The sequence below is a fragment of the Amblyomma maculatum genome, chromosome 1 (assembly GCF_055883805.1).
Source record: "Amblyomma maculatum isolate TAMU_Amacu chromosome 1, ASM5588380v1, whole genome shotgun sequence".
NCBI classification, from domain to species: Eukaryota; Metazoa; Arthropoda; class Arachnida; order Ixodida; family Ixodidae; genus Amblyomma; species Amblyomma maculatum.
Window position 1 is genome coordinate 326,247,040 of NC_139344.1, and position 20,229 is coordinate 326,267,268.

At 47.9% G+C, this 20,229-nt stretch overlaps 1 protein-coding gene across 1 annotated transcript in view; it reads left to right on the forward strand.

Moving 5' to 3' along the window:
* LOC146207348 (SEC14-like protein 3) overlaps positions 1 to 20,229 on the forward strand; it is a 54,460-nt gene that overhangs the window by 31,213 nt on the left and 3,018 nt on the right. The window contains exons 8-11 of the mRNA XM_084587097.1: positions 1,079 to 1,159; positions 12,476 to 12,562; positions 14,217 to 14,323; positions 19,798 to 20,086. Coding sequence (XP_084443223.1) covers positions 1,079 to 1,159; positions 12,476 to 12,562; positions 14,217 to 14,323; positions 19,798 to 20,086 — 564 coding nt within the window. The remainder of the gene's footprint in view (positions 1 to 1,078; positions 1,160 to 12,475; positions 12,563 to 14,216; positions 14,324 to 19,797; positions 20,087 to 20,229) is intronic.

Here is a 20,229-nt window from a genome sequence, read left to right on the forward strand (position 1 = left end):
GCTGATTCTCGATCCTATTCTTCAAAGCGTTCATTCGCTTGATCTCAGTTTTATTTCTTTTTCTGTGTACTTTGATGCCACAGCTTTGCGCCAGTATTTAAATTTAATTTAACTGACTCTCTCTTGTTTTTCAATGCAGTCGTTATTCTCATTATTCTTACAACATAAGCTTTCCCCGGCATGCAGCGGGGACTTCTGGTTTCACTAGATGCCCCCCGAATTCTCCGATTTGGAGCCCTCATTGTTCCGCTTCTCGGACCTTGCCCTTGCAACTTTCCACAAAAACTGCCTTTGCCGAGACTGGTGGCATTGGGCAGCTGCTCGTGGAATATTTTTGAAGACGCCCGGTCAAAACTCTGCTGAAGACTGTTGTGCTCAAAAGTGTAGGGAAATCAAGGGCTCGTTACGATATTCTCCAAAACCTGAGAAAGCAAAGAGGATTCTTTCCACAATTTCTTTTTGTGACATTCATTAACTGACACTTAGTAGCGCAATCGAATTATGGCTAATAGGTAACTGCTTAGAAAGTAGAACTTAGAGGTAAAAGGAAAAGTATCGGCAGTGGAATCTGAACCCACGACGTCTGTATATCACCTAGGCGGTTGTCTAATCTTCTACTGGTGGGAGCACAGGGTATATGTTGCATGCAACCCAAGCTTAAGAGTTTTCGTCTCCACTCTCGGCCATAGCGGCGGACATCCAATGAGTGCTTCGTTGAACTATCACACAGTAGCGCCTAGAATATATGCAAATGAATATCCCCTGAGAGTATAATATTGGACAGTCGTCGCCATATGTCTGTTCGCAGGCCACCGCACGGGACATACGAAGTCGTGAGTTCGAACCGCACCGCCGGCACGTGGCATTTAAATCTTTTTCTAGAAACTGCTATAGATCGACAGGGTGTTTTTGTTTCCCTTTCTTTTAAAACTTTATTATTCTGCGCGTGTACATTTCAAGTATATTTTGCTGCATAATAAATCTTGAATTCTGCACCTATATGAAAAATGAACATAACTCTGAGAAGTCTGTGAAAGAAACACGGGATAACGGGCTGTCTTCGTTCCGGCTTTTTCAGTCCTAGACCTGGTGCACTGCTTGGTAGGGCTTTACGAGAACAACTATCCCGAGACGCTTAAGCTTGGCCTTCTCATCAACAGTAAGTTCATTGTGAATGTGCTTTTTACTACCTCTTACAAAACCGCTGTTTAATATGCCTTCTCCTTAATTAAAAGTCAAATTGTACTTTCCTTAATCTTGTGTTAGCCACGAGTACACCTTTTTTAACTGGCAGTCGTTCAAAAATTCAATTCTTATTATGACATAAAAATCCAGTTTTGACCCGGTCTTTCTTCACTTGATCGGGTTCTATTTCAAAAAAGCCCAACAAGAAATAAAATATAAGCAATCATCTATACACTATTTTTATGCATCTGGGTGATCCTTGTCACGCTGCGCACCAAGCCAAGTTTATAGCAGTTTATAACCAAGTTTATAGCAGATTTCATACAAACATATATTTTCTAGCGATTTGTTTCATTTCTCTTCAAGTCACAAAACTGCTAGTTTGACTTCGCATGGTTAGAAGAAAGGCGTTTTGCTTTCTTCACAAAAATCTGCTATACCTTGAAAGTATATGTGTATGTTTGCTAGTGTGACAGCTAGTCTTCTTACAGGAGTGTAACTAATTCTGATACACAGCAACGCATATAGTATTGCGAGACTGGTAATGCACATATCCCTTAACAACAGCAGGTACAAGGTCCTGACACTGGCACTAATTTACTTATTTTCAAAACGAGTCTTCATAATGAAATAGTGCATTTTCGCTCTCCATGGCTACACGCGAGCAACGACACACACCGCGATGAAGCCGAGCATATTATCTTCGACCACCCTGAGTTTCTTATGGACCGGTATAGGTGAGCCTTTTTGATACAGCCCCCACCGAATGCGACTGCGGTGAGTTGGTCGAACTGTTTCACCTCACAGGTAACTGTTACCCTCTGTACTGAAAGCTATATACGAGCGCCGGATGGTACAAAGCGACAGCTTGTGCAAATGTACTGCTTCTATGTTCTGTCGAGCAAACCTGATTAGTCTGGAATGCGTCGCTCCATGCTCACAGCTTCATCCACCCCACTGCGAACAAATTCGAGATGAAGTAATTGTTCTACACGAAAAAGCGATAGGAGGCTATACTGGTCAGCTCAGACCAATTGACGCACTTTCGGGCCACTGAGTGGGCTCATAAGGGTAGATATTTGGGCTTGTTGGTACATGATCAAAGGGAACAAAATGTAGCGCACCAAGACAAGGACAGAGAAAGAAGACACACACAGCGCTAGCGCTGTGTGTGTCTTCTTTTTCTGTCCTTGTCTTGGTGCGCTACATTTTGTTCCCTGGGCTCATAAGGTCGGCGAAAGGCACGGACTCGAAGCCATCTATAGTATAGTGCCCACATAGGGATAAATGCTGACAATAAATGTTTTCCAATCCAAATCTAGATGCAAATAAACTTACAGTCGATCTCGTCTCCCGCAGAAGGTGTAAGCATAACATTCATTACAGAAAAGACGCAGCGCATTCCTAGGCATGTTGGACATGGTGGTAGCGGCACTCTAATTTCTTAGTTGGACACTGTGCTCGACTTCCTTCGCAACTTCTGGTGTGTAGCGCCCCGTGTGACTAAAGCATTTCACTTGTAGGGGAAATGATATAAAGCTAACACGCGCTTTCACAGTATTATACCTTCTCCACGCCGTGGGCTGGCACCACAGCAGTGTAATTATGGCGGTCGCAGTCGTGCCTGCGGCGTGTGCTGGCACCTCATTTCTTGTACTCGTGGCCGGCTCTGGTCACGAGGACTGCTAAAGGCATATTAACCGGCACCGCGTTCGACCGTTTCTCCCTTTAGTGCTGGAAAGGGCATTCAACGCCCCACGCTGCATCCGTAGGTTCATTAACTTCCCCGTTTGAAGAGCCGTAGCGCTCACCGGCCCTTCAGTCGTTTCAACAAACATTCTTAACCCATAAAAACCGAGTAAGAGCTTATGATGAAGATATTAAACCCAACACCTCCACCAAAATGTTGCGGGGCGGCAAGTCGGTGAACACAGTGTAACAGAGAGAAGATGGCCGATGACTGCGAGATGAGTTCATGAATCGTGGCGGGCCTAGTGCGAGCGCTCCTGCTCGCACCACTCCCCGCTTCTTCCTCACCCGTAACAATAATGTTAAGCCAAATTCGAGTGGTTACTAGCTGTCTTTTCTTGTCATGGGAGGACCAGCATTTTAGTAAGGTGTTCAGAATTGTTTTTCGCCCGCAAACTTTAAAACTCTTGCCTTGTTTCAGCCTTCCATAATATATAGACCGCAGAGCTGTCTAGTGACCCAACGAAAAATCAGGATATATATTGCTTACAAAGAAAGTATATCTGATTTTCAACATTAGGGAGATTCGATCGCGCAAAACTTGGCGGTGAACAAAGCTTTTACATGGTGTAGGTGGGCTGTCTGGTGGAACGGGGGGGAGGGGGGAGGGAGAGTGTGGACGGTGAGGGCATTGGTGGGTGTGTAGTGTGTGGCAGGCTTCTGGAGGGCGGAGGTCGGTTGTTTGTACTGGGTGGACGATGATTCTGAAGGGTGCAGATGGCTGAAGAACGAAGGTGTGCGGGCGATCCCCGGAGGTATTCTGCAGTGTGGAGCCGACATCGCAAAACAAACGGACGGAATTTGTCAAAGTCAGGGTGTAACTCATTAAAAATCAACTTCGCGCGCGAAGCACTTTGGGCTGCTCTGTATGCAGTTCCAAAATCCACCCCGGGACGTTTGGAAGAAACCTCAGTGCGATACACTGCTGGCGGTACGGAATATTTCACATGTTCACTACATTCAGCGAGGCTTGGAAAGCAGCGAGTCAGGAGCTCGTGAATGGTGAAAACTATAGTTGCATAAACGGGCATCCGTGGAAAGCGTAGGTTGCGGTATCGCGAGGACACTGCCGTTGCTGAGCAGGATCGGCACGAGACGAGGACACCACCTTCGACGTCATCCTCGCCGTGATTATCCCTCCGCGTTGACAAGTTTCGCTGGAAGTTTACCTTCGTACGCTAACGAAAAACACTAAATCAGAAAGTGAAGTACTGTTGTTTGCACCGAACGAAATGACGGCACGCGTCCAGAAGTGTGTCAGATTGTGCAGAGTGGTCTATTTCGCGCCATCTTTCAAAGAATGAACGACTTTGGTGGCAGCTATAAAAGAAGAGATAAAAAAAAAATACGAGTGTATGTGGCATTTTCATAATTCCCCGTGTGAGTATGTGGCATAAATTAAGAGGACAACAACAACATGATGTACAGAGGCGAGAAGACGAGGAAGAGGAGGAGGAGGAGGACGAGGAGTGCTCTTGTATAGCGCCACCATATGCGCTGGCGCCTGAAAAGAAGAGGCACGGCACGGGCAGAAAACGGTCTAGATGGCTTTCTCTTTTTGTTATTCCTAGTTATGTTTTCCTTTTCTTTTTTTTGCTCTTTAATCTCACAAATTAAAGCTCAGTAAGCCCCAGTATAACCCTCAATCATCTCTGTCGCTGAACCTAATTCGATAAAATTTAAAATACCTCATTCCTGCAGTATGGAACCTAAGAAACTGTAATCGCCGCCTGGGCATGGCCAATCCCCCTTGTAGGTACGTGCCATTTTTTTGAGGGCAACAACAACAATTTTCGCCTCGGCCGAATGTCTTATATGTGGCCGCGATCGCCCCTGCCCGGCGACCTCCAGAAATTATGGTGCCGTCGGACTACCCGGACACACGCAGCGTGCCATCACCTACAGCTCATGCTGCTGCCCAGTGCCCAGCTCATCTAACCACAGCCATCTGGACACAACGCCAACCACCTCGTGATATATTCATATATGCGAACTTCTCCCGGCCAAAGGCAAGTGTACTTAAAACGCGTCCGCACAGTCTGGCTTCCGTGAGTTTCCTAGCGCATCTCCCTTCGACGAGGAGAATCCGCGCTTGTGTTTAACCCTTCTAGATTCCCACTTCAATGTTCACAATATCTCGAAATATATCATACAATACTTTCTGGCGTCCAGCTCGTTCATCAGAGGTCTCATCTCTACGAACACTATGTTTTTACCAGCCGTGATCTTCTGAACAGCTTTTTGACCAAACCTTGCACGACTACCGGACTTCGACGTGGACACGTACTCCAACTGTATACATCTACAGCTTCTTGTTATAGATTTTTAGCTCTTTTCTTTTTTGCTTAGCCCTATTTGTCTCGCTTTTGCTTTTAGATATGTCTGGGTAGAGAATGTTGGGGGTCTGTAGCGCCATGTTACGACCAAGCATCCGCATTTGCGCGCTCTATTGTTCGCCTGTGGGCATGGAAAAGTGCTGTGAATATGTGGTGATGGTCCAATGGCTCTAAGTGAGCCTGTTTCCAGGAATCCTGTTTTGTAAGCCTGTTTTGCTTTGTGGACACTCTGCAAATGCCAAATTGACCCTGCCAAGAGAACGTCTGGAAAAACACAAAGAAACGTCCCCCTGCGGGAAATGCAGGAAGTGCTTTCTTTCTTTTGTTCACCCTTCCAGTCGATAAGCCCTATCGTCCAGTGAGGAATGCCTACTTTCCAAAGGAGACGACAGAGTGACATGTCCGCTGACGTGCAGGACAAGAAAGGAGCATGACGCATACAGCCATTAAGTGATTTCCCAGGAATGCAGGAAAGATTTGCAATTGTCGAAAACGGACAATGCTGGGAGCGGATGCGGCGCCACGTGCACTCGGGTTTCTGAGAAGTAAAACCACTTGTCAGAACCAGCCTGTGGTTTCTTTGCTGAAGAATAGAAATGTACCTCCTCTCCTCGCCGTTCCCAAGCTTTTCCCGCCAACAAGTGATCACGCCCAACGAATGAATGCCGGACCAGTCAGTGCTTCAGACCATCAGTGCAGTGATGTGTTCGATTGGATGCCGATACCTGAGGGGCGTGCCCTGGATTTGGTTGGTCAGCATCTTCAGAGAGGGGCTGGACATAGGGGGTTTTAAGGACGCTGCAGAGCACGAAATGTCGCTCTGGGCCCTGGGTAAACGGCTCATCCAGTCGCTTCTCGCTATGAACTCTTAACGCTTGTCATTTTGCTGATGTACCCTTCTTTTTCATGTAAATATTCTTGTAAATACGTTTTCTCAAAGTGCCAGTAAACCTGCTTGTACATATTTCACCAACTTCGAAGATTCAATCCTACTTCAACCCCGAGTCTCTGCACGCTACCAAGTGAAGGCCGGGTCGACGTAGCCCCAGCGTCTCGACAACTGGTGATCAGCGGTGGGATCTGAATCTACAAGCACAACGACTGGTGACCAGCGTTGGGATCTGAATCTACAAGCCACAACATCTGATGACTGGAGGTGGGATCTGAATCTGCAAGCCACAACATCTGGTGATTCGAGGTGGATCAGAATCTACAAGCCACAACATCTTGTGATCGGAGGTGGCATCTCAAGCAACAAGCAGGAGCAACAATCGGCCAACAAGAGAGCAGCTCGGAACATCGATCGCATGTGTGGGTGAGTGCTTGGCTTTCTTCTGATGTGGACCAGGTTCTAGAACAGGGTTAGAATTTAGAACTGGTAAAAAGTGTTGAAACGCCTTTAGGTTTGGTAGTTTGCACTGTTGTTTTGGAAGTAGCCGACACTCGGAGCGATCATGGACCTACAAAAGCTGCAGAAACCGGACCTGTTGCTATTGTGTGAGGAATTGGGAATTGATACAAGTGGTTTGGCACGAAAACCCTTGATTATAAAGGCAATCACTGATCTGGGAACCGATGATGAGGAGCTCAGTGAAGCATGGAACCTCATCGGGCAAAAAAAGGAACAGCTCAGACAGCAGAAAGAGCGGGAAAGAGAGGAAAAGAAGCTAGAAATTGAGCTCCGGAAATTAGAACTAGAGTTGAGCAAGAGGTCGGGCGATTGTCCCCAGCTAGCGGTACCTCTTCTCAACAAGGAGGCAGATTTCAAGATGTCAAAGTACATGCAGCCATATGTGATATCAGGGGATATCGGTCTGTATCTGGTTAACTTTGAGCGAACCTGCGAAAAACTGTCCTTCCAGCGAGACACGTGGTCTCAGAGATTATTGACGGTTCTGCCCTGCGAGGCAGCGGAGGTTGTCGCGCGGCTTAGCAAGGAGGACGCGGACAACTACGAGAAGGTCAAGGCTTGCCTTCTGAGAAAGTATAGGCTTAGCGCCGAGGCGTTCAGACAACGTTTTCGGAATGCTACTAAGTCCAGGGACGAGAGTTACCCTGAATTCCTGTACAATCTAAGAGTTAATTTGGGCGAGTGGCTAAAGAGCACTGATTCCTACAGTGATAGGGACGCTGTAGTCGAGCGAATTCTTTTGGAGCAGTTTTATAACTGCCTCCCAGAAAAAGAAAGAAATTGGTTACAGGACCGAGGCGAAATTAAGTCGGCAACTGAAGCTGCCGAACTCATTGAGGAGTACGCTTCGCGTCGACAATTCAGCAACCCAGCAGTGGATAGGCCCCGCAATCCCAAGTTCAGTGTGAATAACCGTCAGGAAAGGCACTTTGCTAGATTTGCAAACGAAGAAAGGAAGGCTTCTTCAGGCAAACGCCCTAGAAAGGACGGCAGTGAGAAAAGTGGGGAAGTGACCAACGCGCAGAACACAAAGAAAAAGCTTGAGGCTAGGAAGCCGCTCACATGCTTTAGGTGTAATGAGCAGGGTCACATTGCCGTCAACTGCCGGAAAGAAAAGATTGCTTTCTCGTATGTCAGTGACTGCGATGAAAATATGCAGCTTTTAGAACCCTACCTGCATGACCTAGTAGTCAACGGGAAGCCTTGCAAGGTACTGCGCGATTCGGCCGCAACGATGGATGTTGTCCATCCGGCGTATGTGTCGCCTTCCGACTATACAGGACAGTGTGCATGGATCCGCCAGGTAGCGGAGGAACAGAGTGTGTGCTTGCCAATCGCGAACGTGGTCATCGAGGGCCCTTTCGGCAAGTTGACAACCGAGGCTGCCGTTTCAGGAAAGCTTCCTAAGTGCTATCCGTATTTGTTTTCCAACAAATCGGACATGATACTGCGAAAGAGGGGCATCCTGTTCGGAGACAGAGTTGTGCGAGCCTTAACACGTTCAAAGGCGCGAGAACTAGCTACACTGCTCATACCAGAAAATTCCACAGCGGAGGAAACGGCAGTTAAAACAGTGGTCGATGTGGAAGATAGCGGGTCAGAAAACTTTGAGAGCGAGGCATCTCGGATAAGTCAACTTGAAAGTGAGCTTGGTGAGACGCGGAATGAGGAAGTTCTTGAGATTAACCTCTTGCCGCCAGTGTCTAGTAATCTCACGAGACTTCTAAGTGGAACCCGAGAGGACTTAGCTATGGAGCAAGCCAATGATCCCAAGAATAAGCTCGAAGTACAGTGGGAAGGACCTGCTAAAGTCGTTGCAGAGCTTTCTAACACTAACTACGCAGTGAAAATTCCCGGTAGGCGTAAAGAAGTGCGCATTTATCATTGCAATCTTATGAAGCCTTATGTGCAGAGGGAAGCCGTGGTAAATCTAACGTTAAACCTTCCCGAGGAGATGGGGGACAACTTGATTTGCCTCAGCGGAAAAGGAAGCAACGCTCAGGAGCTTCTCAGAAAGACGGAGCAGAGAGGAGAACTAAAGAAATCTCAGCTGTCCGATCTGGGCGAAATAATAACAGAGTTTGAGACCTGCTTCGTGGACAGGCCAGGCAGGACTGATTTGACTGAGCACGATATTGAGCTGACTTCAGACGTGCCAGTGCGATCAAGGTGCTACCGATTCTCTCCAAGGCAAAGAGAAATTCTGGATAGGGAAGTAAATCGCATGCTGGAATTGGGAGTAATAAAACCCTCGGAAAGCGATTATGCTTCGCCTATGATCTTAGTAGAAGCTCCAGGTAAAGACCCTAGGCCTGTGGTAGACTACCGAAAGCTAAATTCTCTCACCAGGGATCAAGTGTATCCTATTCCGAATATTGAGGAGAGAGTAGAACAGGTCAGTAGAGCGGCATATGTGACTACGCTGGACCTTACTCGAGGATACTGGCAAGTACCGCTCACTGAACGCGCCAGCAGATACGCGGCTTTCGTCACTCCGACGGGCAGCTACCAGCCAACAATGATGAGTTTCGGGCTCAAAAATGCTCCATTTTGTTTTTCCCGACTCATGGATAGGGTTTTAAAGGGGTGTGAAACATTCGCAGTGCCTTACTTAGATGACATTGCGGTTTTTTCCGACTCATGGGCGGACCATATGGTACATCTAAGAGCTGTACTGAGCCTTTTGCGTCAAGCTGGACTAACCGTAAAGGCCGAGAAATGTTGCCTGGCAAGGGCGACCGTGGACTACTTGGGTCACAATGTAGGTCAAGGTTTCAGGAAACCCAGCGAGATTAAGATTTCTGCGGTAGCAGACTACCCGCGGCCGAGCACGAAGACGGAAATTCGAGCATTCCTGGGTCTGACTGGGTACTACAATCACTACATCCCTAACTATTCAGCTTTGGCTAGCCCTCTGACCGACGCTCTCCGCAAGACAGAACCGACAAATGTAGTCTGGGACGAACAAAAGGAAGCCTCCTTCGTAAACCTGAAGGCTGTGCTGATTAGCCGTCCGGTATTGCGAGCTCCAGACTATGGCCGAGAATTCACGGTCCAGTGTGATGCCAGTGATCGAGGGTTAGGTGCTGTTCTCTGCCAGAGAGATGACGACGGTAATGAGCACCCCGTGCTCTACTTGAGCAGAAAACTGAGTTCTAGAGAGAGGGCTTATTGCGCGTCAGAGAAAGAATGCGCTTGCATTGTATGGGCCATTCAAAAATTGCAGTGCTATCTTGGAGGGGCCAAATTCACCGTAGACACGGACCATTGTCCCCTGGCTTGGCTGCAAACTGCGACATCGAAGAACAGTCGCCTTCTTAGGTGGAGCTTGATTTTACAGCAGTACAATTTTGAAATAAGATACAAAAAGGGGAAGTTAAATGGGAATGCGGACGCGCTTAGCCGCTCTTTCTAAGCGGTCCGAGGTGTTCCTCACCATGTATCCAAATTGATAATCAGGTTTTATTTTTTTTTTTCGTGTGCTTGTATATGTGTGACTATGTAAAGCAGCACGTTTGGTTTTCTAGGAATACGTGGGTCCTGAACGTCTTGAGAGTGGGCTTTTCTCGAACAACAATGGCAGTTTTCTTTTAACCTGGTCTCTTCAGACGGGAGCCGAGTGCTTGCTTCGACATGTGGTTGAGTTTCAGACAGCTCGAGCAATTTGGCCTACAACAATCAAGACAACGCGACAAGCAACAGCGAGCTTCAAGCGTTCACGTGCAGGCCATTAAGTCGTCTCTTCATGCAGCAGCTGGGACTGCTGCCCTCCGAGACTCTTCTGGCGGGGGAGGAGGCTGTTACGACCAAGCATCCGCATTTGCGCGCTCTATTGTTCGCCTGTGGGCATGGAAAAGTGCTGTGAATATGTGGTGATGGTCCAATGGCTCTAAGTGAGCCTGTTTCCAGGAATCCTGTTTTGTAAGCCTGTTTTGCTTTGTGGACACTCTGCAAATGCCAAATTGACCCTGCCAAGAGAACGTCTGGAAAAACACAAAGAAACGTCCCCCTGCGGGAAATGCAGGAAGTGCTTTCTTTCTTTTGTTCACCCTTCCAGTCGATAAGCCCTATCGTCCAGTGAGGAATGCCTACTTTCCAAAGGAGACGACAGAGTGACATGTCCGCTGACGTGCAGGACAAGAAAGGAGCATGACGCATACAGCCATTAAGTGATTTCCCAGGAATGCAGGAAAGATTTGCAATTGTCGAAAACGGACAATGCTGGGAGCGGATGCGGCGCCACGTGCACTCGGGTTTCTGAGAAGTAAAACCACTTGTCAGAACCAGCCTGTGGTTTCTTTGCTGAAGAATAGAAATGTACCTCCTCTCCTCGCCGTTCCCAAGCTTTTCCCGCCAACAAGTGATCACGCCCAACGAATGAATGCCGGACCAGTCAGTGCTTCAGACCATCAGTGCAGTGATGTGTTCGATTGGATGCCGATACCTGAGGGGCGTGCCCTGGATTTGGTTGGTCAGCATCTTCAGAGAGGGGCTGGACATAGGGGGTTTTAAGGACGCTGCAGAGCACGAAATGTCGCTCTGGGCCCTGGGTAAACGGCTCATCCAGTCGCTTCTCGCTATGAACTCTTAACGCTTGTCATTTTGCTGATGTACCCTTCTTTTTCATGTAAATATTCTTGTAAATACGTTTTCTCAAAGTGCCAGTAAACCTGCTTGTACATATTTCACCAACTTCGAAGATTCAATCCTACTTCAACCCCGAGTCTCTGCACGCTACCAAGTGAAGGCCGGGTCGACGTAGCCCCAGCGTCACGACAGCCACCACATGCACTGGCGCCTGATAAAAAGACTCGGTGCGCGGCACGCGGAAAAATGAACTCTCTGGATGACTTTCGCATCGTCCGGACGCCGGCGCTCCTTCAGTTACACACAAATGTGGCTGCGGTTGCCCCTGCCTGGCAACCTCCACAGCCTAATGGCGTATTCCAGTGGATGCCCTAAAGCATGTTTCTTACATGTGAAACGAAAAGCGTGCTTTAAAAGGCAACTGCATTCAAATATTCAGTTATTGTCCAAGACGGATATGCTTCTTTTTTTAAATAAATAAATGCGGCAAACGCGACTGTGCGTTTTTAATGTTTATTTCACAGCCAGTTTCAAGAATGGTATTCTCTTCGTCAGTTGCCTTGACGAAGCAAATAGCATTCATATTGCTTACTGCCAGTCGGATGGCAAAAATATGAAGTCTCCATATTCAGCCCCTACTGGCTCAGTTTTATGTACGAGCTCAGGCTCACTGCAGTTTCCGGATTCCGGATGATGTTCACCTGAGATTTTCTCACTTTGCAAATTTCTGCTGTGTATCATTCATGACGTTACTGTACTCTGTAACTGGCAATGTTTCACTGTGTGATCAAAGGCAACAGCAAAGGCGTCACTGCACGTTATTGACCAGTAAAGTGCACCTGCATGGGCCCCTGCAGGATGTCCACCAACCGCCGTAAAGATTACCAGGCCAACATGTTCATCGCTCCCGTGTCTGCATCGGCGTTGCTAGGTGAAACTGCTGCGTTAATTCTTTTCATGCGTGTTAACAGCAAAACTATGCTTCAGGTTCTTTATCCTCAAAAGCGCCGCTAGCGGTGGCAGCGCTGTCATGTCACGTGCGCGGTAATCATAGCAAGGACCTTGCCCCCAGATCCTTCCTAACTGAATGATGCGTGCTAATATGTACATACAAACATGCTTAGCTGGGTGAGAAAAGGTTGTCAGTGGCAATTTTTTTTGTGCACCGTACACGTCCAGCTGACGCGGGGTTTTTTTCACTTTGCAGCGCCTGGCTTCTTTCCCTTTTTTTGGAAGATTGTTCGGCCCTTCATCACCGAAAGAACAGCCAACAAACTTCACATGTTCACGAATGGTGAGTGCATTTAACTCCTGTCTGTCTGTTGAATATACGCTCCTTGCCTCAAACGATTACGCCAAAACTTGTAAGAGATGCTTGCCATGGTACCTGAAGCGAAAATATGTTGGAACGAACGTCGAGTGAGCGAAAGTGTTCAATATCTCGTAATTAACTCCTTTCTGGGTTAACAAACGCCCAATTAGTCATGGCAATGCTCGCGCAATAATTAGACTTGAAGCTTTCATAATTTCATATTGACTACCCCGAGGCCCTCTCGGTTTCTTAAACTTACCTAACGCCTCACAAGGTCGTGGCGCACTTTGAGGTGACTGCCCCCAGCTGTTCTGGTTTACAAACCGCTCATACGCTGTAATGGCGCGTTGGTGCAAGCATGTCAAGCGCAGTTTCTGCAGATATTTAGGCGCCAGCAGGCTTGTTTCTAGCCGCCCGAGCGTAAATGTCACTCGCAGCCGCAGGTCGTGAGTTGCGCCAGTGCTTCCGACCTTGCGCGTCCTCGACCGACTTCCGCCGAAGCATCGCTCAGTCCACCAGTCTCGTGGGTCAGCGGACCGAATCGAATTAGGCGACTTGTCCCACTAAATAGGCCCGCATGTCTCTGAGAGCATTTCTCCAACATACGCTCGGCGCAGACACTGTGACATATTGTTCAGCAAGGGTCTACGCTCATAGCGACTCTAGTTATATAGACGTCGAAGTTATTGTAGTGACACAGACAGTGAAAATAAGCTTGGAAAACGACTGTTGAAATTTCTAAAAGGCATCTGAGCCCGTGTCTCTTCACATTATATTCATACACAAAGTAAGCTGTCATTGCAGTTTTAAGCCCATATGGCTGGACGTACCATAAGCACCATAAGCGCACTAGCTCTGACTGTAGAAAAAAATTTATCGGCATCTTTACTACGAAAGCTGCTGCCATGCTGAGTATGTTTACACTCTACTTTTCGACTTATGGTTCAGAAGAGTGCGGTCTGAAATAAAAAATTGCGACTGTTAGACTCAGGTGCATTAGTACAAGGTGCTCGTTCCAATCCCTCTGCAGCTGTAAGAGCTGCATTAGCGCGCACAGCGGTCAATTCTTCGCTTCAACATCCCAAAGTGGCTGCCAATAATGAACGAGACTGAAAGTACATGTATGCCTTCTGCAGAGCATGCTCTGACAGTTGCGTTAATTGGTCACACCCACCTTGGGTTGTTAATGCTAATTGGCCGTTATGCGCTCTAATGTACCCCTTGCATTTGATGAAAGTAGGGGATGCTAATGAGCCCCGCCGCGGTGGTACAGTGGTTAGAGCGCTCGACTATTGAGCCCAAATGCGCGGGATCAAATGTCGGGCGCGGCGGCTGCTTTTCAATGAAGGCGAAAAGCAAGGAGCCACGTACTGTGCGATGACAGTGCACGTTAAAGAACCCCAGGTGACTGAAATTGCCGGAGCCCTCCACTACGGTGTCTCTTATAGCCTGAGTCGCTTTGGGACGTTAAAACCCACAATCTATACCGTACTAAACTGAATTTAACTGTATTTACTGTATTGTTAGCTGCCTAGTAACGTAGCTGCTAACGGATAGAAACTACATCATTTTCCGGTGGGTTTAGTGCAACGTGGGCGGTTTCGGCAAACAGCGTGTTCGCATTGGCGCTTCGCAGATGGCTGGCAGCAAGTTCTCCTGAAGTACGTGGATCCCAGCCAGCTTCCGGCCCACTGGGGAGGTACGATCGTGGACCCCTTGGGAGGCGCCCGCTGCACGCACGTGGCAAGTACACCATAAGAACAGCATACTTGCGCCCACATCTGAGGTGTTTTTGGCCAGGTGTGTCACACCTTGTTGTGGAAAAATCAGCTCAGACATTACAGAAGGGCTGGTGGTTTTCTTGTCTACGCATAGGGCCGATCAGATGGAACGCGAAGGAATTAATGAAAAGTTGAATGCGCCCAGCACGGCATGCAACGCTATATCTACATTCAACAATTGAGTGGATATGCACCCACACTGACGTCAACCGACCGCTATTTCGATATCGGTTAATGCTGTGGTGTTATCGAACATACTGTACAGCTAAGAATGATAGTTTTCCAGCATGCTCACTACTAATTAAAGCGTAGTGATAAATAAAGCGTAATGACGACCTAAAATGTCTCCTGGTGTTGAAGCAAATGGTGCGGGACCATTCTACGCACAAAGAAGCCGTTGCTAAGGTACCGCGACGTCGTTCGCGCCGCCGAAGGTCGTTAAAGAAACGGATAACCTTTGAAGCGAAACTTCCAAGCGCCACTGCAACTGCTCCGACTCCACCAACAACAGTACTAAACCAAGGGAACCCGATGTCTGATGTAGAGAGACCTGCTACACCAGAAAACACTTGGCCACCACTACCAAAGCCTTCTTCACCATCGGGGATAGAACACTGCTGCGCTCCAAGCGTCCGGCGCCTACGGCTGATACAGCCAAAACACGTGCTCCGGACCATGATCAAGACCTGCAAGTGATCACAATGCTCACGTCATTGATGAATGTCATGCGTGCTCTGCTTTCCGAGCTGCGCACGCCAGCAGCACACAACGCACTGCAAGTACTAGACGCACTGTTTCCGGTTCTTGCGTCTCTGCAGTAAAAGGCATCATGGCTCCGCCAAATATACCTTGAAAAGAATGTCAAGCAAGCTTTTATTTCTTAATAGAATGCCCGTGGAATCCAGACTCAAATTTCAGATATTCGGCAATATGTTTACAAATATCACTTCCACATTTTGGCTATTTGTGAACCGAATCTAACAAAACATTTGCGAATATCTGGTTATGAGGCATTTGCATCGTCAACACGTAACAAAACCAGCAAGGTCATCGTTTGCATTCGACGTGAACTTACAAATGTGCGTCATTCGGTTCCACCTAACGACGAGAATCAGTATGTCTGCTTGACGGTGAAGAGCCGGGACCTCACATTTACGCTTGTGGCTAAGTACTTGTCACCATCAACCCGCTTCGACTCCGAATGATTAAGTGATTTGATGGCAGTCACATCAGGCCCGTGGATAATTATAGGTGATTTCCATGCTCACCACACCATGTGGGGAAGGGTTAGGATGAATCTTAGCGGAAGAAAGCTAGTGTCCTTCGCCTCTGACCATGGCCTTCAGTGCCTTAACGACAGACTTCTAACTTATATTCGTGGAGTGACTTATGGCAGCTGCTCTGACTTGACATTCGTTTCGGAATGCCTTATCAGCAGTTTCCAGTGGTTTTCAGATGTATAAACTCATGGCAGCGACCATATCCCAACTTAAGCTGATCATTGCCGGCCATGCCACATCCCCCTTAGCCAAACGTATGCAGCGCATTGATTCGATAATTTTAAAGTACTAATGGAAGATGTCTGCACAGAAGGATTCTCCACAGGTTTTGAGGAAAAAATTAAGGAGGCCATGGAAAGCGCTACCAGTTCATTCAACCCAGTTGCAAACTGTACCGATTTCGACATCGAGTTACAACGACTGCGATCACTTCGACGCATGGCAGAGCGTAGATAAAGACGGACAAAGTCGCACCTAAACCTCAGAGATGCAAGGCGCACACAGAAGAAGGTTCAGCGCAGAATTCATCCCTGCAAACACAACGCTGGACATCTTTTTGTGAAAACCTAGATCCACGCAAGCATTTGTCACGCGCTTGGAGTGGCATTCGTGGCCTTCGCACGTCCCCTCAACAGCGTCTTCCGTTCAAATCTCTCGTGCTTCACCAAAGGCGTAGTGAGGTAGAAGTAGCCGAAGAAATTTCTGCACAAGAGTAACAGTCACGCAGAACTCATCTACAATCCTGCATTGCTGCGACGTTCCACCTTCACGGGATGCACGAATCTTCCGTTCTCCATGGAGGAACTTGATGCTGCGCTGCATGTTGTAGAAAGTCATTGCCAGGGCCCGATGGTGCGGCATACTCCTCAATCTAACCTTGGCCAGGAGGCTCGACGGTATCTTTTGAACAATTACAACAAGTTATGGTGTGATGACACAGTTTTCCACTTCTAAAACCGGGAAAATCACCACTCGACCTTTCGCCATACCGTTCAATTGCACTAGACAGATGCGTCGGCAAAGTCATGGAAAGAATGTTACTAGCATGTGTCGAAAGGTACCTGGAACGATACCAAATTTATTCAAATTTTATGTCTGGGATTCACCGTGGCCGCTCCTCTATCGACAATGTGGTCGACCTCTTAACGTCTGTGCAGCACCAAAAGGCTTTGAAAAATTGACAATAGCATTGGTTTTGGACATCAAGGGCGCCTACGTAACATCAGGCCATTTTGGACGTCCTGGTAGCTGCTGAAATAGGAGGCTGCATGTTCAGCTGGATACGCACTGTCAGAGAGGTCCCTTTACATCCATACTAAAGGCGGATCAACGTCTCTACATCGAAGTTCGCGTGAAGTTCGCGTGAAGGGTGGAGTGCTGAGCGCAACTCTCTTCAGCCTTACTCTCGTCAGCCTCGTAGACGTATTACCACAATCTTCGCAAATCCCCATCTATGCAGATGATATATGTATTTGGGCATCCAGTGTGACTCATCCTTAAGTTCTTGCGAGGCTGCAAAAGGCTTCAACGATATTGACGACGTCGTACCTTCGTCTGCAAGGCCTCTGGATATCTCGACCAAGAAGTGTTCCCTTGTAGCATTCACACGTAAAACAATGTCACGTTGCCCCATATGCATCAATGGCAAATCCATTCCCTACGAGAGAAGCCATCACTTCCTTGGAGTTGTCGTTGATATAAATCTTTCGTGGAGTACCCATTTCAGAGAAATGAGAAGCAGACTTGTAGCGATTGTCGAAGTTCTCTCCTTCCTCGAAGGAAAGTCCTGGGGTACACCAGCGCACTCCATGCTCCAACTGTACCGGTCTCTGTATTTGGGCTACACGTGATACAGCTTCCCCATATCTAATAACAGTAGAAAAACGAACCTCAGGACTCTTTAAAGTCTGCAAGCTCAAGCTATTCGTATATGCCTTGGACTCCCTAAATCTGCCTCAACAGCAGCGACTATTTTTGTCGCCAGGGAACATCCTGTTACTACACATTGCGCTGCTGACACAATGCGAACACATATTCGGAACCTAAAGAGGGTTCCTAGTCATCATCTAGCAACTCTTCCCGTAATTATGCCAAGCACTGCATTCGCCAAAGTTGTAGGAGCTCATCGCACCAACATTCATTCCTTCGCAGTTCACCTCTGCTGTAAGACCATGCTCCCCGATATGGAGTCTACATGAACCTCGCATACAAGTTTATATTCCTGGAATTACGAAGAAAGCTGGAATGTCATCATAAGCTCTTAAACAATTGACATTGGATTATCTGCACTTCAAAAATCAAAATCGGACACATGTCTCCACAGATGGCTCAGTTAATCCAATCAGTTTCGCGGGGTCTGTAGTAATGCCGGCCAAGCCAATTCTGATAAAGGTTAAAGTCATATTCAAACCCATTCGCAACACGAATAAAACAACGACAGGAAGAAAACACACACGACAGGACGAATGCTGTGTGTTTTCTTCCTGTCGTTGTTTTATTCGTGCTGCGAATGGGTTTGAATATGGATCATCACCAACTGGCCCAAACCTCGGTGTTAAAGCCATATCTGACTTCCTCAACTGATGCTGAACTAGCTGCCCTACGCGCTACAGTTGAATTCGTTTGCCAAGAACATGCACATGACTGGACATTGTTCAGATTCTAAAGCAGCCCTTCAAGGCCTGCAATCTGCACTACGCCACGGATCACATGACCAACTCATTGGAGAGATCTGCCAACTGTACCACGACGCAATATTTTAAGGTCTGCGGTATCAATGGAAACCACCAGGCGGACGAGGCTGCCCGTTCTGCCCACAACGACGGTGTTCCACCCAAAATCCTCATATCGAGGGTTGACGCATGCGCGCTTCTCTTTTTGGCCCGAAAGATCATACTTTCGGCGTGGAACACGGGGGAGTTTTGCAACAGCCGCCTCAGGGCACTGGATCCTGAACTGCGCCTCCGCCCTCCCCATGAGATAGCGCGTCGATAAGCTATGTTGCCGTGCCGTTATGGATGAATGTTGCTTACACGAACAATAATGCTTTCAATATTTAAACGGCCTACAGCCCTGCTTGTGAAAATTGTGGCTGCGAAGAGACAGTCGCACATCTCCAATGTGAATGTCTTGCATTTGTGAGCGAAAGACATCAGCTGCGTTGTGCGCTGGACCGCCTCGATACTCGCCCTTTAACGGCGGATAAGATCCTTGGTCCGTGGCCACGAATGGGTCACGGGGGGATTAAATGACGGACGAGAAGGCATACGAACAAGGCACTTCCCAGACTAGCATATCAGCCGATTCGGGCATGCAGTGGAACGTCGAAGTGTCTCTACCTTGATGCTTACTTCAAATTAAATGCGCGCTTTTGGTTCAATCATTCCATCCCTGCCCCAGCTGTAATTGGACTCATTTGTTTCCATTTGGCTGGATGAGTCACTAGATCTAAGATGAGCCCAAAATCGCAGCGTCCGGACAGTACTATTACGCGGCCGAATTTTAAAATTGACGACTGCAGCTTTATTGACAGCTCTGAGTAATTTGGTGAAATGCAAATTTCGAGAGAAATGTTGCCACAGTATTGCCCCACGCTACAACCAGTCTTTTCTCCTCTTGTTTATATTCACTTGACGACCAAGGGTTCCATGTGCGAACTTCCAAGTCATATCACATGTTAACTCCATGTGTAAAGCTGCTTCGATCAGGCGATGTTAAAACACTACAGTGCCCAACGTTCGTTCTTTTATCTAATCCCTCAAAAAAGTTTCGATAGATAAGCAACTTGTGTGTGTGTGTGTGTGTGTGTGTGTGTGTGTGTGTGTGTGTGTGTGTGTGTGTGTGTGTGTGTGTGTGTGTTGTGTGTTGTGTGTTGTGTGTTGTGTGTGTGTGTGTGTGTGTGTGTGTGTGTGTGTGTGTGTGTGTGTGTGTGTGTGTGTGTGTGTGTGTGTGTGTGTGTGTGTGTGTGTGTGTGTGTGTGTGTGTGTGTGTGTGTGTGTGTGTGTGTGTGTGTGTGTGTGTGTGTGTGTGTGTGTGTGTGTGTGTGTGTGTGACAGAGAGAGAGGGTACAGCTTAAGTGTTTTGTGGTTCTTGGCGCGCACTTTTCGCTTGGCGAAACCTTCGAAGTGTGCTTGACTAAATACGTTCTTCGGCGCAGATCGGTGCAGGCGGCGAGCTTCCAACAGCCGTGTGGCGCGGAGGAGGCGCGCTGGCCAACGACCCAGACGCCATCAGCTGCTTCGTGGAGCGCGGTCGCAGCCTCGAGATTCCGGTAAAGGTCGATGTAGCAGGCGCCCAGCTCCACTGGCGACTTCAGGCTCGTGACTTGGCCTTCGCCCTGTGGCGGACCAGCGGGGACGATCGAGTAGAGCTTCTAGCGCCGCGTAGAATCGCCTGCGACCGGGACCCCGAGTGCGGACAGATATACTGCGAGACATCTGGAACATGTACGTGATGCTGACCGCAGCTGCCTTCGCCACCTTCATCAGCCAATCGCAGCTTGCTACAGTTGGACAAATGCTTGTTCTATTACTCAGTCCTGGCCCCTGTTTTAAGGCAAAACCCTTTCTAGGCTCATGAAATGAAATCC